General features: G+C 42.0%; 1 protein-coding gene across 6 annotated transcripts in view; it reads left to right on the top strand.

Annotated features, from left to right (window-relative positions):
- Positions 1 to 11,969, top strand: part of tpcn2 (two pore segment channel 2) — a 55,074-nt gene extending 43,105 nt beyond the window's left edge. For 5 of the 6 annotated variants that reach the window (XM_060839122.1, XM_060839121.1, XM_060839124.1 and 2 more), the window contains 3 exons: positions 7,011 to 7,092; positions 7,620 to 7,708; positions 11,238 to 11,969. In XM_060839122.1, coding sequence (XP_060695105.1) covers positions 7,011 to 7,092; positions 7,620 to 7,708; positions 11,238 to 11,325 — 259 coding nt within the window. In that variant the 3' untranslated portion in view covers positions 11,326 to 11,969. Of the gene's footprint in view, positions 1 to 7,010; positions 7,093 to 7,619; positions 7,709 to 11,237 lie in introns of those variants that run through there. The other variant, XR_009645670.1, reaches the window with a different exon arrangement.
- Positions 11,970 to 19,875: the final 7,906 nt, after the last annotated feature.

Here is a 19,875-nt window from a genome sequence, read left to right on the forward strand (position 1 = left end):
CCCCCCCCCCCCCCCCCCCCCCCCCAACCTTGTCTCAGTCAAATCCCTTGAACTCAGCACCGCCTTCCTAATCTGCAATCTTCTTCCTGACCTGACCTCTTCCCTCCCCCACCTATCACCCTCACCTTGACCTCCTTCCAATCGCCTTTCCAATGCCCCTCCCCCAAGTCCCTCCTCTCTACCTTTTATCTTGGCCTGCTGGACACCCTTTCCTCATTCCTGAAGGGCTCGTGCCCGAAACATCGATTCACCTGTTCCTTGGATGCTGCCTGACCTGCGTTTTTCCAGCAACACTTTTTCAGCTCTGATCTCCAGCATCTGCAGTCCTCACTTTCTCCTCCTTGAAACAAAGGGCAACATTTCATGAGCCTTCCTGATTACTTACTTGCACCCATGCTAGCTTTCTGTCTTATGCCCAAGTTTCTTATTTTGTGTTGTAGCTTTTTGCAGCTTCTGGCCTTTTTAAATGTTTGTTTTTTTTTTCCTCTCCTTTCCAAATGTGCAACTTTGCCCCTCATTATGCCCCATTTGCTGGTGTGCTCCATGCAGGTACTCATGTTATTACCTATCTCCACGTTCCCTTTACCCATCTTGCACCATGCACCTTATTGTTGCCAACAAAGCTAACAGTTTTGGACTTTGATTTACATATCTCCTGTTCAGAAGGAAACATTCTCAATTTTTGACTTTTTGGTGAGTGTTTTCATTTACTGCCCCCTACTGAACACTTGTATAAAAAGTCCCCTTTTTATTCTCTATTTCCCCATGAGAAGAAATAGTCTCGAATATGATGTCTTTTTTTTTAAATGGCTGATGAAAAACATCATTTTGTTGGAGACTTTTACCTTGGACTTTTTCATAATAGTTCATAAGAACACCACAAACGTGAAAGGGAGCACCATTTTATACTGAAGGGCGCGCTGATTCAGTTTAAATTTAAATGAACAAGTTAACTCTGGTCAGTTAACTTTCAGTCATCACCTAACTGCCTTTTCCATGGCAATTTCTCTACACCTGCCAAATGTTGTTCTGCCTTGCATCCTGCACATGTTTTAGGTGATGGTAACATTGAGCAAGTCTGATCCAAGAATGGATCCTGGTTTGATAAATTGGTTTGACTTTTTAACTATTAGTCAGACACTATATACGTTCATGAGGCTCCACCAATATTGTGGTTTTGTGTTCAATGAGGTGATAATGACATCAACCAGTATTTACCTGGAAATTGAGTTTAGCATTTTGGCATCTGAAACAAAGGGACAGCACCAACATGGAGTTGGTATGTTTCTTTTCACCGTCTGCCATTAGTGTTCCAATATGTATAGCTTAACAAATCTTTGCTTTTAGTGCGTTGTTATTGCAACTTTTCTCATTATCTGCACTGCTTATATTTTGCTCCTGAGGGGCTCTTAAGCAATGAGTCATTAGAAATGTACAGCATGGAAACAGACCCTTTGGTCCAACCTGCTCATGCCGACCAGATATCCCAACCCAATCTAGTCCCACCTGCCAGCACCCGGCCCATATCCCTCCAAACCCTTCCTATTCATTATACCCATCCAAATGCCTCTTAAATGTTGCAATTGTACTAGTCTCCACCACTTCCTCTGGCAGCTCATTCCATACGCTTACCACCCTTGGTGTGAAAAAGTTGCCCCTTAGGTCTCTGTTATCTTTCCCTCCTCACCCTAAACCCATGCCCTCTAGTTCAGGACTTTCCTTTATAGACTTTGCCTATTTACCCTATCCACACCCCAGATGATTTTGTAAACCTCTATAAGGTCACCCCTTAGCCTCCGACGCTACAGGGAAAACAGCCCCAGCCTGGTCAGCCTCTCCCTGTAGCTCAGATCCTCCAACCCTGGCAACATCCTTGTAAATCTTTTCTGAACCTTTTCAAGTTTCACAACATCTTTCCGATAGGAAGGAGACCAGAATTGCACGCAATTTTTTCAACAGTGGCCTAACCAATGTCCTGTACAGCCGCAACATGACCTCCCAACTTCTGTACTCAATACTCTGACTAAACACCACCTTTACTAGCCTATCTACCTGCGACTCTACTTTCTATTGATCTTGTTTCTCTTTTTTTCCCTCTTGTCTTCCCCCTCTGGGCCATCTAGAATTTACTTAATCAAGAAGCACCATCTAGTGTACAATCTAAGCATTAGCAAACATCCATGACTAATTTGTGCAAGGAAACTGAACTTCACTGTAGATTGAGATTACTCAATGTGGCAGTGGGATATAAAAGCACCGTTGTGGTATGAGACTTTGTAAAGCTCTGGTTAGACCCCATTTGGAGTACTGTGTCCAGTTTTGGTCCCGACACCTCAGGAAGGACATACTGGCACTGGAGTGTGTCCAGCAGAGATTCACACGGATGATCCCTGGAATGCTTGGTCTAACATATGAGGATCCTGGGATTGTATTCATTGATTCTTAGAAGATTAAGGGAAGACTTAATAGAAACTTACCAGATAATACATGGCTTGGAAAGGGTGGATGCTAGGAAATTTTGTTAGGCGAGGAGACTAGGACCTGTGGACACAGCCTTAGAATTAGAGGGGGTGCATTCAGAACAGAAATGCGGAGACATTTCTTCAGTCAGAGTGGTGGGCCTGTGGAATTCATTGCCGCAGTGTGCAGTGGAGTCTGGGATGCTAAATGTCTTCAAGGCAGAGATTGATAAATTCTTGATGTCACAAGGAATTAAGGGCTACGGGGAGAGTGCAGGTAAGTGGAGTTGAAATGCCCATCAGCCATGATTGAATGGCGGAGTGGACTCGATGGGCTGAATGGCCTTGCTTCCACTCCTATGTCTTATGGCAGTTGACTAATTCCACCAAGTTTATTTGGAATCAAACTGACATCCTGTACGATGCATACATCTTTTTTCCACAGGCCAGACTAGTAATTATTGGCCACCTATGATTTTCCCTGAGCTAAGTGGTTTACTTGTGGATACTTGGGGGGTAAATTGCTGTGAGCCTGGAGTTGCATTTAAGCTGGACTAGATATGGGCATGAATGAACAAAAATGTATTCTTAAAGCAATGGACCAATGGTTTTGTTGTCACCATTACTGAGGCTAGTTCTGTTTGAGATTTAGAAACCTAAAAATTAGGAGCAGACCTAGCATCTTTTGAAATTGTTTTGCAACTTAATCTGATAAACGATCCTTTTGTCATTTTCCATATGTTCACTTTGTCACGGCATTCCTTAATGCCTTTAATATACAGTCCTTGAATATACTCTGACCTAGCTGATTCAACCTTCTTGGTAGTGAGTTCAAAAGGTAGACCACACTGAGTGAAGAAATGGTTCCTCACCTTGGTCTAAATCCTGAGACCATGACCCCTGATGGGAGACTCCAGTCAGTGGAAATGTGTTCTCCTTTTTGTTTTTCTAAACTCTGGTGATTATGGGTCCAGTTAAACCAGACTCTGCTCAAGACAATCATGCCATTCCCAGTATCGATCTAATGAACCTCTGCTGCACTCCCTCTACATCCTTTCTTAGGCCGGGAGACCAAATTGCATGCGGTACACCTAGGTGTGGTCTCACTCACGCCCTGTATAATTGCAATAAAATATCCCTACTTCTGAGCTCAAATCTTGCAATGAAGGCCAGTGTACATTTTACCTTCCTAGTTGCTTGCAACATCTGCCTGTTTATTTTTCATTGGCTAGAGTACGTGAGTACATGTTTCCTAACATATTGCCATTTTATGTAATGTCTTTCTGAAATTCACGTGTACGATTTTGCATTTTATCCATGTACAACATCTGCCATGTATTTATTCAGGCTCCTAACTCCTTGCATCCTCTTAATCTTACCCAGTTTTGTGTGGTCACAAAACTTATATATTTGCCATCTATCAACCAATTTTCCTTTCATGCTAGAATGTTAGCTCCAATCCTGTTTGCTTTAATTTTGTCGACTAGCCTCACTTAAAAAATGTGATGCCTTCTCAATCCAAATACACCATATCTACTAGTTGTGCCTTATCTACAGTACTAGTTAAACACTTCCAATTCCTATACCCATTTGGATGCCTTTTAAATGTTGTCTAGAACCAACCTCCCTTCCTCTGACAGATCGCTCCATACCTGCCCCACCCACTGCATGAAAAACGTTGCTGTTTGGCTCCCTTTTTTTTTTTGAAAATCTTCCCTCTCCACACTTTAAACCTAAGCCCTCTAGTTTTGAAATCCCTTATTCTGAGAAAGATCTTGGCTATTCACCCATCAGTGCCTGTCGTGATTTTATAAATCTCTATAATGTCACCCCTCAGCCTCTGACCTTCCTGGGCAAATATTCCCGACCAATTCAGCCCCTCCTTACAGCTCAAACCCTCCAATCCTGGCAACATCCTTTTGTAAATTTTTATTTGTATCCTTAATTGTTTCTATAGTGGGGACACCAGAATGAAGCACAGTATTCCCAAAGTGGTCTAACCAACTTTCTGTACAACTGCTGTATGATCTCCAACTCTATACTCTATGCACTGACCAATAAAGGCAAGCATGCTAAATGCCACCTTCACTAGTTCTGTCTACCTACGCTTCAACCAGTTAGGCTTTGTAATTCTGGGAAAAGCTCAACAGATCTGACAGCATCTGAAGAGAAATCAGTTCAAGTTTTGGAACCAGTGACTTTCGTCAGAACTAGACACCAGCCAGTCACTAGTCCTGAAACATTAACTCTCTTCACAGATGTTGCCAGATCTGCTGAGCTTTTTCCAGCAATTTGTTTGATTTACAGTACCCAGTCAGTTTTATTTTTATTTGGTCTGTAAGTCTTTATTTAACAAGAGAAAACAATGGGGTCATGTTTGTCACCCTCCAATTTGTGCGAACTTGTCTGAAGTCCTTGGAAATTTGGAAGATGACTGGCGGTATGTCTACTATTTCCAGATTTGGAGATGCTGGTGTTGGACTGGGGTGTACTAAATTTTAAAAATCACACCACACCAGGTTACAGTCCAACAGGTTTAATTGGAAGCACTAGCTTTCAGAGCGCCACTCCTTCATCCACAACCACCTGATGAAGGAACAGCGCTCCGAAAGCTAGTGCTTCTAATTAAACCTGTTGGACTATAACCCGGTGTTGATTTTTAACTTCAGTACTATTTCCAGGGCTGTTTTCTTGGTACTCTTGGGTTTTAGATTATCAGACTGTCAGCCTAACTTTTCTAGTTTATCTTTAACTAATACTAATTTTATTCAATTCCTCACGCTCCCTAGACCCTTCGTTTCCTTAAGTTGAGGAAATGACTGTCTTCACAAGAGGACAAATGTGTTCAATTCTGCCATCTTTATTTCCCTCACTATTGCCTCCATTTATGATTGACAGCCTATTTTGTATTTGCTTATCTTTTCTCTCTCCTATTTACAGAAGCTTTGTTTGTTCCTTATATGTTTACACTCTGAACAATTAATTGAATGCTGAATGGAGTTTAAATTCTGCCAGTTGCTCTGGTGAGATTTAAATCAGTGTCCCAAGAACATGACTACTGAATTATTAGCCCAGTGACCTTACCACAATCTGCCCGAACATGGTTCTGCTTTCTGTTGTGAGGTGCATAATTTAACTTTTAGATTTTTGCACTCATTAATTCTGTAACAGTAGTCTGTGTACTTTGCCATGATTTAGTGAACCACAACTGGGAGGTTGGGAATTTTATATTGAAATAGTAGGGCAAGGGGCCACATTTGGGAAAGATGCAGTAAATCTCTCCGGTGGCTCAGTGGTTAGCACTGCTGCCTCACAGTACCAGGGTCCCAAGTTCAATTCCAGCCTCTGGAGTTTACACATTCTCCTCGTCTGTGTGGGTTTCCTCTGGGTGCTGCAGCTTCCTCCCACACTCCCAAGTTGTGCAGGTCAGGTGAATTGGCCATGCTAAATTGCCCGTAGTATTAGGTGCATTAGTCCGAGGGAAATGGTTCTGGATGGGCTGCTCTTCGGAGGGTTGGTGTGGACTTGTTTGGCCAAAGGGTCTGTTTCCACACTTGGGAATCTAATCTAAAATCAGTACAGATGAGGCAAGAAATGTGTTAATGTGGGAAATGATAAACAGACCATGACAAATCTAAATCTCAAATTTGAGAAGGCTTTGTTTATCAGGATGTGCTAGTGTTTGAAACAAAACTGAAGCGATGGTTCAAGTAGAAGTGAATGAGTATCACTCTTTGCTTGTTTTGCAGATCACTTTCACCCTCTGTGCCCTCTCTCCTTGCTCCTTTTTCAGAAGGATTTTGGAAACCTCTATCCGATCTGTCTTAGCTGCCTTCTCTCTAAGGAGAACAGTCCCAACTTCTGTCAGTCCTTATAACTGAGTTTCCCATCTCTTCTGCGTTCTTGTAATACCCTTTCCATGCTTTGAATTTGTGGTGTATTGAACTAACTTTTGCATCAAATATGATTCTTCAGAATTGCTTTGCTTTATCACCTGTACAAATTATTGCCAGTGGTTTTCTTGCAAGTTATTGTAATTTTTACTTTTGGAGGTTCAATAGCAATGTCCTGCGTAAATTTAATCAGTTGAACTTCAGGCTTGTCCAACATAAGTAGATGTGATCTAGAAGTATTTCTATTCATGTGCTGGATGATGTTACACTTTCAACAAGTGACTATTACCAAGTTGTTAGTGATGTTTTAACAGGATTTGTACTTAAAAGCTTTATGGAGATGCATAACGTTTAAAAGTTGGGGGGGAAAGAATGTAGAGAAATTGGAATCTTCAGTGGGAAGCTAGCATGAGGATGAGTCACATGGCCTTGGTCAGTAACTTGTGGAATTGCACATAGTTCCTTTTGTCTCCAGTCAGCACCAAGAGCCAATTGCTGTGAAGCAATCGAATTTACCAATTAGTCTCAACTTTTTTAATGTGAACATTTTCTTTGTTTATGTACTAATTGCTGTCTTTAAGACTCTATTTTGTAAGCCATGTTTAATTATAGATGGCGTTGTTTAATTTCTAAAACCAGTCTTTTTTTGATCTTGCAGGTGGTCCAAACTTTATTTTGTAGCTTGGTGGCTGGTGTCCTCTGTCATTTGGGTGAACCTCTTTGTGGCTCTGATTCTGGAGGTATGTCTGCAGAGGCTTTAGCAATTCCCAAGTAAATACAAAAAAGCTGGTGACTGCATAATCTCTTGTTCACGAAGTGCTTGTTGTAGCAGTTTGGTTTTTTTATATTTTAAAGTTTTCAATTAAAAAGGAATGCACTCCTTGAGTGGAAATGAATACCAGTTTTTGAATAAAAAGACTTTTTGAATAAATTGTTGTTGTAGCTCAGGATTTTTAATGGCACATAAGTTTGCCTCTGTGTACTCTTCAGCCTTTTAAGTATGTATTATCATTGACATTTTTGCATTTGTTTTCTTCTTGTCGTCTTTCTCACTTTCTCTCTCCTCTGTGTTCCATGAATACCGGAAAGGAGTTCCAGGCATTTGGTTGTTTTAAGTCTTTTTTACCACCTCCTGCAGTGACCTGAAGGAAGAGATATGGGATTATCCCAATGTGGGCCTCATTGTTCCCATGTACTACTAAATGTGGCATGAGACCTGGAAACTGATACAGGTTTTTGATTTTGTTTTTGCTTCAAATAATTGCAGAACTTTATCCATAAATGGGATCGGACTTATCACCCATCCTTCTCTGATCAGGAGTCAGAATACCAGATGAGTGTGCAGGATATGTTCAGGTGAGTTTCCCTACTGACTTGTATGGTTGGGTGTTGTCACTGGAGTGAATTATTAAAAACTCGAGATATCACTTGCTCTTTCACTTTGTTTTTTTTTAAAAAGGCCCAATTCTTTGATTTAGTCCCAAGTTAGAAGACACATGACACCAGGTTATAATCCAACAGGTTTATTTAAAATCACAAGCTTTCAGAGTGCTGCTGCTGCTTCAGGTGAAGACACTTATTGGACTGTAACCTGCTGTTGTGACTTCTTCTGACTTTGTCTGCCTCACTCCAACCAGCATCTGCACATCTAAATCCACTATGGAGTAATGAATGATTGATTAAAGCAGTCACCATACCCATGTATGTTTAACATGGTTACTTTGCTTGTTTTGCTAATTGCAGGGAACTACTGACCTTGGTACACTTTCACCAGAAAGACCCTTTGGGTTCCTTGACCTATTGACAATGACATTGGCCTATATAACAACTCCAATGATTAGCAACATTGGCCATTTGTATCTGATTAACACTACAAAGACATGGCCAATGGCAATTGTTGCTGAGATGACTTAAATAAGGCTGGGACTGTGGAGAAGGATGGAGAGTCCTATCCAGTTGTGATAGAGCATTGCTAATCTTGACCAATCCATCTAAGAATCCCTACGGCAAGATTTTGTCTCAGACCAAATAATACTTTTGATTAAAACTAAAGCAAAATGCTTAATTACTGATTTTGGCTTCAACGGTCAAAAGCTAAATGCTTTAAATAGGTCGTGTGATTGAGGATAATGTGGAGGGGGTATGTGTCTGAATCATCATACAACATTATCCTGATTTAAAAAACACCTGCGGGAGGATAGGTCTGGCAGTGAGCTAGATTAACTGTCAATGTCATTTTAAGGAATGCATTAAAGCAAAAAATTGATAAGAAATCTAAAGTAGAATCCCCCATGTATGCACTGACGTCCTTATTTGGCTAAATTGTCAACAATCCTGTAGACTTTACAAATGTTGATCCTTTATGAACTGGAACGGTGTTGAAGCTGTTATATTGCTCATAAATGCCAGCAAATTTCAAAGAAATTTATACACCTATTGTTTGAATTAAGGAGCTGCACAAGGTTCATGTTTTAAACATCTTGCTGTAACAAAGTTTAAAAGCATTAAATATTAAGGCAATTTAACAAAAAGACCATCCTATAACCATTCAAAGCAACTGCAAATCTCCTCTGAATAAAACAAAGGACTGTCTATGTCTGTGTTGGAGATCTGAAACAAACCAAAACATGTCAGAGAAACTCTACATCTGGCAAGCTTTCTGTCCACAGATGCTGCCAGATCTAAGTTTTTTTTAAGCAATTCGATTATTTTGGCTTTGCAAATCTCCCATGGTTCTACCATCCCTTTTAAGTTGACATTGTTCTCTTGGAACCTGTCCAAAGTGACTCTTGCCAAAGAATTTGTCTTCCCCCCCTCAACCATGTATCTCCCCACTTCAGTATTGTTTAAATCCGAACCGGAGCTCCCTCTGTTGCACAGAAAATCAGGGAGTTCTTTGCTCGTCAATCAGCTTGAGAGCTCATCAATCTGGGTGGGCAGAAACTGCTGACCAATCAGAGGTGAGCAGCCCCTGGGTCCTAAAGTCCAGGGCTATATCTTTGGGATTAGTGGCAAGGCTGGTGATTGAAACCCCTGCTCCCACCCCAAAAGTAAACAGGTCTGTTCCCAGATTGACCCAAGCACCATGATATTCTCATCAGGAAACCGGGCACTTTTCTCGTATTTAGGTGGTGAGCTGAAGCTGTTGCATAGCTATTAATGAACATTTAAGGACTTTAATTGGGAGGGTGATCACAGAAGTTACCTATGGATCTTCTCTCCCATAAGGCTAGTGTAGCCAATTATTTCCCCATCCCACCTCCAGCGAGGAGAAAATAGTACCTTTTTGTCTTTAGCTCTGTGGTTCTGTCTACATGGATTTTCTTCACACAAGCTTTGCATCCTTGGCATTAGTTATCCTTGAAGCTCCTCATCTCATTCTGTTCTGAAACTAAATCAGTTTAAAACAGCACTTTTTTTTTTAGGAAATGTGGCACTCCCAGCACCACCACCCTGGGATTTCTGGGAGAAGAGCAGTTTACTCTGAGCAAAGATGCTTTGGTTGTTCACCAGTGCAGTTCCCAGGATGCATTTCTACCCATTGACATCTTTTAAAGGTTTTCAAAATTAGGTGTATGGCTCAATGAGTAGCATCTCTGCTGTCTGAGATATTGTTCTGGGTTCAAAGTCTGCTCTGGGACTTGTGCACAAAAATGAAGGTTAATGCTCCAGTGTAGTACTGAAGGAGTGTTGGACTGTCAGGGGTGTTGACATTTGAAAAATGTTCAACTGCCTTCAATGGGATAGATCCCACTGAACTATTTCAAAGAAAAGCAACAGGACAATGTATCACTAGTTTGTGGTCAATATTTATGCCTTTCATACACGTCTCGCTGGCTATTCATTACATTGCTGTCACTTGGAGCTTGCTGCACCCACTAGTGTTTCCTGCTTTACAGCAGTGACTTGTACTATTTAAGCCATCATTGGTAATATATAGCCTATTGAACAGCCTGTGATCTCGAAAATAGCAATATAGGTTAGTGTTTTTTTTTTAAAAAGCATTCTGTTAGGTTACCAAGACATGCAATTCCAATGTCAGACCATTATTACCTAACCTGGGTCAGGGTTAAGTGCTTTTTCCCAAAATTCTGAATTCTTAGCGGAAGTTTTCACTTTGATTACATCACAACCCTACAACCACGATGGAATTTTGAACAATGTAGTTTTTCATGAACAGATGTAGCTGAGTTGGTCAACCAGGGGTCCTTTTCTTGGGCTTACATTTTTGATGTTTAAGCTAAATTATTTGTTTCATGTGTTTCCTTCAAAATGAGAGGGAAGAGAAATGAGGCTACTGCTTTACCAGACTTTGCAATTTTGTTTGTATTTTAGTGGAAGCTCCCATGTGTGCACGTGCAGTTGTTAATGCGTTTGAAAGGGTTAATACTGAATGCTATAAGCACGACTACTAAAATCACAAAAATGGGAGGATTCACACTGCAGACCTAGTCCTCCTGACACCATTTGATACAATGTGGTTTACATTGTATATACCTGTGCACATGGAATAAACTATATACTTTACCACCAGTGACCCTTTCAGTTAAACCAGACGATGGCTATCCTCATGGTCACTAGACCACATGGGTCCTGGAAACCTATACCTGGAAGGTTCTGGTATTCAACTTCTTAACTCAGCACTAGCAAATTTTAATTTAAATTGACGGGTGTTATGAGTAAAATAAATGTACTGTGTAATTAAAAAGATACAGATTAATTTTGCTTTGTCACCCTGATTCTTCAACTGTCTTTTCCTAACTACCCTTTTGTTTTGCACAGAAAAGATCCATTCACATCCATTGAGAATTTCTACATTTGAGATGCTTGTGTTCTTTAGCCATAATATCTTCAGACTGTCTGTCTCTGTTCTTTTTAATTTTAGAGATGATCTTGAGGAACCAACTGAAGAGGATTTGTTGGAGAGACTGCGACAACATCCACATCTTCATCTACCAAGAGGGCCCATTTAGTCATGTCAGGATTGTATCCAAATGCTTGACCGACAAGTTGACTGCTCATCCAGGTTTTGCTGTAAATGAGCCTGAAAATGGACTTGACCATTCCTCTCAAATGGACCAATTCTGACTCTGCAATTTTCCTCAGTGCACAAAAACAGGAAATAACTTTTGAAGATGTCAGCAGCACTTAATGGACCAGAAGTGTCTTGTAAAATACCACATGCTTTGTATATAAACACTGTGTATATTCAACTGGGATTTCATTTTTAAAATTTAATTCTTCACCTTGATTTTTAATACTGACTTCTTTTTCCAGATGTTTGCTGCAAGATTGGTGAAAATTGTGGTACAGTAAATATTTATAAACCTATATATACACCTAGAAAATTGAATTAAAACTGTCCACATTTTTTATTGTGTAATTCACTTTTTTACAGATCTAGATTTTCTGGTGCTCACCTTTTTTAATTTAAAAAAAAACTTGCATCTTAAACACTCTAACTGGTTTGTTACTCGCAGATGGTCAGTCAATATATTCTGCACTATCCCAGAACCTGTCTGTTAGCTTCTACCTGAAAGATACTTTATTAAAGTTTTGTCAGTCAATTGTTTATGAAGCTTGGCCTGTGGCAGAATGAGTTTTTAAATGTAAAATAAAGAGCTATTTTGTCTAAATGTGACTGTAAAGTGTTTGATTTATCAAATGGCTTTGGTGCAGTGACTGTGGATTACTGGGAAAGGTATTTGTCCCACCCTTCCACGTAATGGTATCTGCTTAAATCGCTGGGCAAATGGGTGTGAAATGAAACAGGTAAGTATTTTTAGATGGTGATGAGACTAAATTCCTTCACCGGCCAGCTCTGGCTTCATGGAAGCTCCCAGTAAATGCAAACCCATTTAACATGGTCAAGGACTGATGCAGAATGGGGGGAGGGTAGAACTGGTGGCAAATAGAGTTACCTTTTTACCATGCTGTAATTTAGTGGGACATAATGGTGTTGTGGTAATATCACAGAACTAATAGTCAGAACACCTAGCCAGTACCCTGACTTGGGTTTGAATACCAGTGCTGCAGATGGTTAAATTTGCATTGAGTATATATCTAGGCAGGAGCATTGGCCTAATGATAGGTGTTCCCTGGTTACTGCCACCAACAGCAGTTAGCTTAGCATAATCAAAAGTCAAGTCTGGTTCAATTAACCCACTCCCTTTGGTTCAGGTAAAACAGACAGACTTTTCACTAGGAGAAAGTGAGGACTGCAGATGCTGGAGTACCAGAGTTGAAAAATGTGCTGGAAAAATGCAGCATCAGAGGAGCAGGAGCATCGACATTTTGGGCATAAGCCCTTCAGGAATTTCTGAAGGTTGGTGTCTGGAGGAGTTGCTGATGGCACACTGAAATTCTTTTGATTCTTATCCGTCTCTTCCCAAACTGTGTGGTGTTCTGTTTCTATTGGTTCTCAGCTCTTCTGAGCACTGGTATCTCCCCACTATAGCCTCCCTCCAAGGACACCTTTTTTAGGCTTACCTCCTTCCTGTACCCTGTCATCCTCAACTGATCTGGTTCAAGCCACGGTCTGGGCCTTGGCTGATTTTTGGTTCATCAGTTTGTTGTTTCAATGCGTGAACAGACCCTAGCCAATATGGTGTAACCACTGATTAGTGAACCAGATGAATTTTGTGACACTTATGTTCTTTTCTAAGGGAGGAAACTGCTGTTCTTATCTACTCTGGATATGGACTCACTAGTAAGCCAAGGTTATGTGGTTAACTCTTTATTGCCCATCCTTAATTGCCTCGCTATAGCAGTTTAGTGCTGGCCTAATCAATGATGTCCACATCCTCCAAACAAACTTCGAAGAAAAAGACGGCAGCAGCAATTTGGGGTCAGATGTTAGGTCTTGACTGATTTCTGTCCCTTAAGCTTAAGGAGTTCCTACCCTTTTTTGTGGGTGGTCAGGGAATGTATAAAGAGTTTAATAGTAAAATGACATAGATTCTAAAATTGTGAAAAGTTGCAGAATGGATTTTAGGGGTCCTTTTGTATAAACCACAAACAACTATCCTATGCATCTTTTTATTAGCCAGTAAGATGTCAATTTGCCTCTTTAAAGCCAATGGACAATGAAGGTAGGAAGGTTTGCTTAAACTAGATCTGGTGCAAATCGGACAACAGCTAGAATACTGTGAACAGTTCTGGTTTCCCCATACAGGAGTCTCAATTTTCCAGCATTTGATTAACAGTAGTAGATTCTCCAACTTTAAGCACATTTTAAGTCGTCATTGGACGTACGTGGGCTAGTGTAGGTTAGATGGGCTTCAGATTGGTATGATGGTCGGTGCAGCATTGAGGGCCGAAGGGTCTGTACTGCGCTGTAATGTTCCATGATTATCTGAAAATCAGATTATCCAGCAAGGTCCCAATCTTGGCTAAACGGTTATCTGGCCTTCGATTAACTGAACAAAATACTCCCCACTGTGTCCTTCAGATCATTGAGGTTCCTCTGTATAAGGGGAGGTTTACTGCCATTGGAGGCACTCCAGACAAGGTTCATTTGGCTGATGTCAGGACTCTTATGAGTAAAGGTGGAGTAGATTGGGCTTTTACTTGAGGTTAGAATGAGTGCTGACCTTCATGAAACATAGATAATTCATGAGGGCCGAGGAGAAGGAAAGGGAGGGGGTGTTTGTCAGGATAAATACTGAAACATTTTCTCCTTTTTATGGGGTAGTCTAAGGCCAGAAGATCTAATCAAAGTAAGGAGTCATTCAATTTAAGACAGATGAATTTCTTCAGAGGAGTGAATCTGAAATTTTTTACCAGAGCGTGCCATATTTGGTTATTGCCTGTTTCGGATTCTGTGGTGATTTCCCAGGGCTGAGGCACACCAAGTGTAGAAGGTTGTCTCTGCTTTCCTTGGATTGGTGAAGGTTTAAGGAAGATTTGGCGCAGACACCTTCAAAATGGAGAAGGTATAGAGTAGATGAGGAATAGTTTTCTATGGTAGAAAGCCCCATAACTGGAAGGCACATCTTAAAGATGAAAGACCAATACAGTTGTGGGTTTATAAAACTGATGGGAAAGGAAGGTATATATTTAAATGCTTTGTATTTCAAGGCCTGTTGCAAGTTGGTCAAATGGCCAATCTCCACTAATCTCTCTTCTGTTTTAAATAGCTTTCAAATACTTTCCCTAATCTGAGTTATGTGAAGTATTCTGTGATAGGGTAATAAATTGATTTGATAGTAACATTCAAAAGGGCAGGATAAATACTTGATGTATAATCTATACAAGTAAAAACAATGACTGCAGATGCTGGAAACCAGATTCTGGGTTAAAGTGGTGCTGGAAAAGCACAGCAGGTCAGGCAGCATCCGAGGAGCAGGAAAATTGTTTTGGGCAAAATCCCTTCATCAGGAATAGAGGCAGGGTGGAGAGATTATACAGTCTGCAGATAGAGCAGCAAATCCAAAAATCCAAGTTCAAATCTCACTCTCATTGCTCTGTAATTTAAACGCAATTGAATTTTAAATATGATGTTAATGGTTATCATGAAACAATCGTGGGTTCCTTTTTCTTAAAAGAAGGTAGCAGGTCCCTAGAGGAGAAAATCTGTTGTCCTTGATCTCCAGAGTCGGGTTTCTCTGACGCTAAGATCCACAAATGCAAATTGCTTCTGCACTGCCCTTTGGTAAACATAGGAGGGATAAACATAGGAGGGGTGACTAATGATTTGGTAAGTGTACTAAGCTGTTACTCAATTGAAGGGGAAAACATTTATTGGGGTGATGTATAGGGTGGGTCTGGGGTTAGATTATTTGGCAAGCTTGACCAAAAGGCTACCAAATGAATGTCAGACTGAGTTGACTCACTTCCTTTTTTTTGTGATGTTAACGTCTGAGCTTTGGATGGACATTTGAGGGAATTCAAGGCATTCTTTAAGTTGCTGGATTTTAAAACTAATTTACAGGAAAATTTGTCCGATTTTAGGCCAAGGTAGCTTTTAGTACACTACAGCACCTCGACTCTGAAAACTATTATTTAGGACCACCAGACATCAGGAGTGTTTTTTAAAATGGAACCTCTGTCCTGGTTATAATTCTACTCCAGCACTTTACATGTACAAATTGGAAGTGCAGTATTTTGCTCTTCATTTGAAGATACTGTTTTTTTTTAGATTAGATTGATGCAGTATAGAAACAGGTCCTTTGGCCCAACGACTCCGCACCGACCCTCCGAAGAGAAACCCACCCCTCCTATGTTTACCCCGACTAATCCACCCAACACTACGGGCAATTTAGCAAGCCAATTCACCTGACCTGCACAGCTTTGGACTGTGGGAGGAAACCCACACAGACACACGGAGAATGTGCAAACTCCACACAGGCAGTTGCCTGAGGCGGGAATTGAACCCTGGCGCTGTGAGGCAGCAATTCTAACCATTGAGCCATCATGCTGCCCCAATGCATGAATAAATTTATTCCTGCTTTAATGTTTTACCACATCTTTGGGAAAATATATCTGCAATATTCCAGTTCACAGTTGTTGTACTTTCTAACATTGATCCATAATCCAAGAAATTGCAGAATCTACAATGATGTATAACCAGATCCCTGGGTGAGGTTTCTCAGGTTCTCATGGTTCTAGATGGGGTACTCCAAACTGTCAATGATGTGGTTGAGGAGGGATGAAGTGACTCCCATTTATATCTACTCTGGCATTGTGGCCTCTTGCCCCATTCCCCAGCTGGTTATGTAAAGTTAATTTAAGGTGGCTTTGCCTTCCTTCTGGATACCTTTCTGCCAGACCCAATATACTTTACATTTTAAAATGTGCTGATATAACTCTGCTTTCTTGAGTTTGTTAACTAATGCAGTTTAGAGAATGAGAGGTGATCTCACTGAAACATACAGGATTCTTTAAGTGGGGGCTTGATAGGGTAAATCAACTAATCCACCTTACGCAGTTACAGCGGCACTGCTCCCTACCTTTTCCTCTGTTACATTGGTGACTGCATCTGCACCACCTCATGCTCCTGCAAGGAGGTTGAACAGTTCATCAACTTCAACAACACATTCCTCTTTGATCTTAAATTCACCTGAACCATCTCTGACACCTCTCTCCCCTTTCCTGGGCCCCTCCATCTCCATCAATGGTGACCGACTCAACACTGACATTTCTTTGCAAACCCGCCGACTCCCACATCTACCTGGATTACACCACCTTCCATCCTGCCTCTTGCAAAATTGCTTTCCCTTATTCCCAATTCCACTGCATCTGCTCCCAGCAGGACCAGTTCCACCACAGAACAGACCAGATGGCATCCTTCTTTAAAGACCGCAATTTCCTCGCCCATGTGGTGGTTGATCCCCTCCAGCGCATCGCATCCACTTCCTGTACCTCCACCGTCAAACCCAACCCTCCAACTGCAACTGGGACAGGACCCCCTCCCCACCCCTCTCCTCACCTTCCACCCCACCAGCCTCTGCATACATTGTATCATCTTCTGCCGTTTCTGCCACCTACAAACGGACCCCACCACCAGGGATATATTTCCCTCCCCAGCCCTATCCATTTTCCATAAAGACCATTCCCTCCGTGACTACCTCGTCAGGTCCACCCTCCCCCAACAACCCACCCTCCCATCCTGGCACCTTCTCCTGCCACCGCAGAAATTGCAAAACCTGTGCCCACACCTCCTCCCTCACCTCCATCGAAGGCCCCAAAGGAGCCTTCCACATCCATCAAAGTTTCACCTGCACTTCCACACGTCGTTTACTGTATCCAGTGCTCCTGATGTGGTCCCCTTTACATTGGGGAGACAGGATGCCTACTTGCAGTGCGCCTTCACAGAACATCTCCAGGACACCCACACCAATCAACCTCACCACCCCATGGTCGAACACTTCAACTCCCCTTCCCACTCTGCTGAAGACATGCAGGTCCTGGGCCTACTCTACCGCTACTCCCTTACCACTGGACGCCTGGAGGAAGAACGTCTCATCTTCTGCCTGGGAACTCTGAAACCCCAGGGCATCAATGTGGATTTCACCAGTTTCCTCATTTCCTTCTTCTCCCCCCACTCCAGTTCCAACCTTCCAGCTCAGCACTGTCCTCATGACCTACCCCATCTATCAATCATCCTTCCCACTTATCCACTCCACCCTCCTCTCTGACCTATCACCTTCACCCCCACCTCTATCCACCTCCTGCACTCTCAGCTACCTTTCCCCCACTCTCAGCCTCACTCCCCTTTCATTTATTTCTCCACCCCGAGCCTTCTAGCACCATTGCTGACGAAGGGCTTATGCCCAAAATGTTGATTCTCCTGCTCCTCGGATGCCACCTGACCTGCTGTGCTTTTCCAGCACCACACTCTTGATAGGGTCAATGCTGAGAGGATATTTCCCCTCATGGGTGAGTCTAGACCAGAAGGCATAGTCCCCGAATAAAGGGGCACCAATTTAAGACAAAATGAGGAGGATTTTTTTCTGAGTGTTGAATCTTTGGAACTCTTTGCTACAGAGAAGGCCCTTGTGTATATTTAAGGCTGAGGTAGATAGTTTTTGATTTGAGGGGGAAATTGAAGGTTAAGGGGAAAGGACAGGAAAGTGGACATGAGGAATCTTGAGCAGCCATGACCCTATTGAGTGGTGGAGCAGGCTGAAGGGGGCAGAATGGCCTCCTCCTGTTCCTGTTTCTTTTGCTCTTAAAAAACAAGAAAAAAATAATGCCATGCATATTGGAAATGGGAACTTTATCCAAATAAAAGATCTACAGATCAGACTCTCGATAATTGAACACTGATAATTGAGCATTTTTTAAAAAAAATTCATTCCTGGGATATGGATGTTTCTGCCTGGCCCATCATTTATTGCCTATCCCAAGTTGACCTTGAGCTGCTGCTATCCATTTGGTTGAGGTAGAGACACATTGTAATTTAGGGAAGAGTTCTAGGAAATTGAAGACGATGATGTTCCCATATCTCTGTTGCCCTGGCCCTTCTAGATGGCAATAGTTATGGGTTTGGCAAGTGCTGTCTGAGGATCTTTGGTGAGTTTCTGCAGGCCATCTTTGTAGATAGTAGACACTGCTGCTCCTGAGCGTCAGTAGTGGAGGGAGTGAATGCGGATCTGGTGCTGATCAAGTGGGCAGCTACGTCCTGGATACTGTTGAGCTTGAGTATCATTGGAGCTGACCCCATCCAAGACAGGTCTTTGCAGGTTAGCTGTGTAGCCGGACAGGCTGCTCAAAATGATGAGTTTATGATGGATTTGCAAAGATTGGACAATGACTAAGGCATGCTTGGAAACTAAGGCAAGCCTTGGTCAAAGTGACTGTGCTAATAAACATACTACACAGTCCAGACAGGCTGCAGCCACCAACAGCTGAAAAATGTGTTGCTGGAAAAGCGCAGCAGGTCAGGCAGCATCAAAGGAGCAGGAGAATCGATGTTTCGGGCATAAACACTTCTTCAGGAATGAGATGCCAACAGACAATCAACCCGGTAACTGCAGACCCTACAATATAGGCCGGAATTCCGGCTTGAATTGAGTCAATAGAATGTCATCCTCAGGGCGATGGGAAACATTGAGGTGGACCAGACACAGGGCTGCCTCATGCCCTTACTTAGAGGAGGCTACCTGAACCCAGCACCTCCAGGAATGGATGTTGAGGGACCACCCTACTGACAACATGCCGGTGCCTGGTTGGGTCTGATCAATCAGGGTGATCGAGCCCTGACTGATACATTGGTGAACGGTGAAGACCCTCCCAAAATGGCACAAAGACTTTCGAGAGTAAGAATCATTACCACGTCACACTCAGCACTTAGACCAACCACTGAGAGGAGAAAGCAACCCTGAGATCATTGGGAGAAGAGCAGATGACCTCACCACTTGGATCCCAGTGTGGTGGGATATGACCATCCAGATATACATTAAAACACAAGATAGATTTGTATGTAAATGGTTAGGTTACAGTGTATTTTGTTGTGATACTTTTAATTGTATCAAACAAATGCATATCATTGATTATTATTGCTGAGAGTCAACTCACCATCCTTTTGCTACATATAGGAGTTAAAACACACTGTGGTAGGTGCAGCAGATGGAATCCTTCTTGTTCTGTTTCCTTTTAGCAGTGATTATTTGATTGGCATCAGTCAGAAAGTGGAAGAACCCACTGATTGACTTGACTCACTTTCACTGGCCGGCTGGCTTCTAGCACTGAGTAAGGGACAACATTTACCCACAATGCAGGGGTGACGAGAGATGGATCTTTGACCGGTACCCTCACTGTGCACAGATGCTTAGATCCAGGCAAGTATACGTGAGTACCTTAGCTCTAGAATATTTTGTTTGACTAGTGTGCACAGACCAGACTTGCCTTGTTTTTTAATCTCTGTTCCTTTGTATTCTTGAAAAGGGAAAAACGTAAAATATGTCTCTTGCACAATCTGCTGCTTTTCTCCCAAAATGTTCACAGTCTGGAATAATTGTCAGGAGGTTACAGTTCAGGTTTTAGTCTATTTCTTCATTTTAAGTCTACCTCTTTGAAGC

This window comes from Hemiscyllium ocellatum, chromosome 18 (genome assembly GCF_020745735.1).
Source record: "Hemiscyllium ocellatum isolate sHemOce1 chromosome 18, sHemOce1.pat.X.cur, whole genome shotgun sequence".
NCBI classification, from domain to species: Eukaryota; Metazoa; Chordata; class Chondrichthyes; order Orectolobiformes; family Hemiscylliidae; genus Hemiscyllium; species Hemiscyllium ocellatum.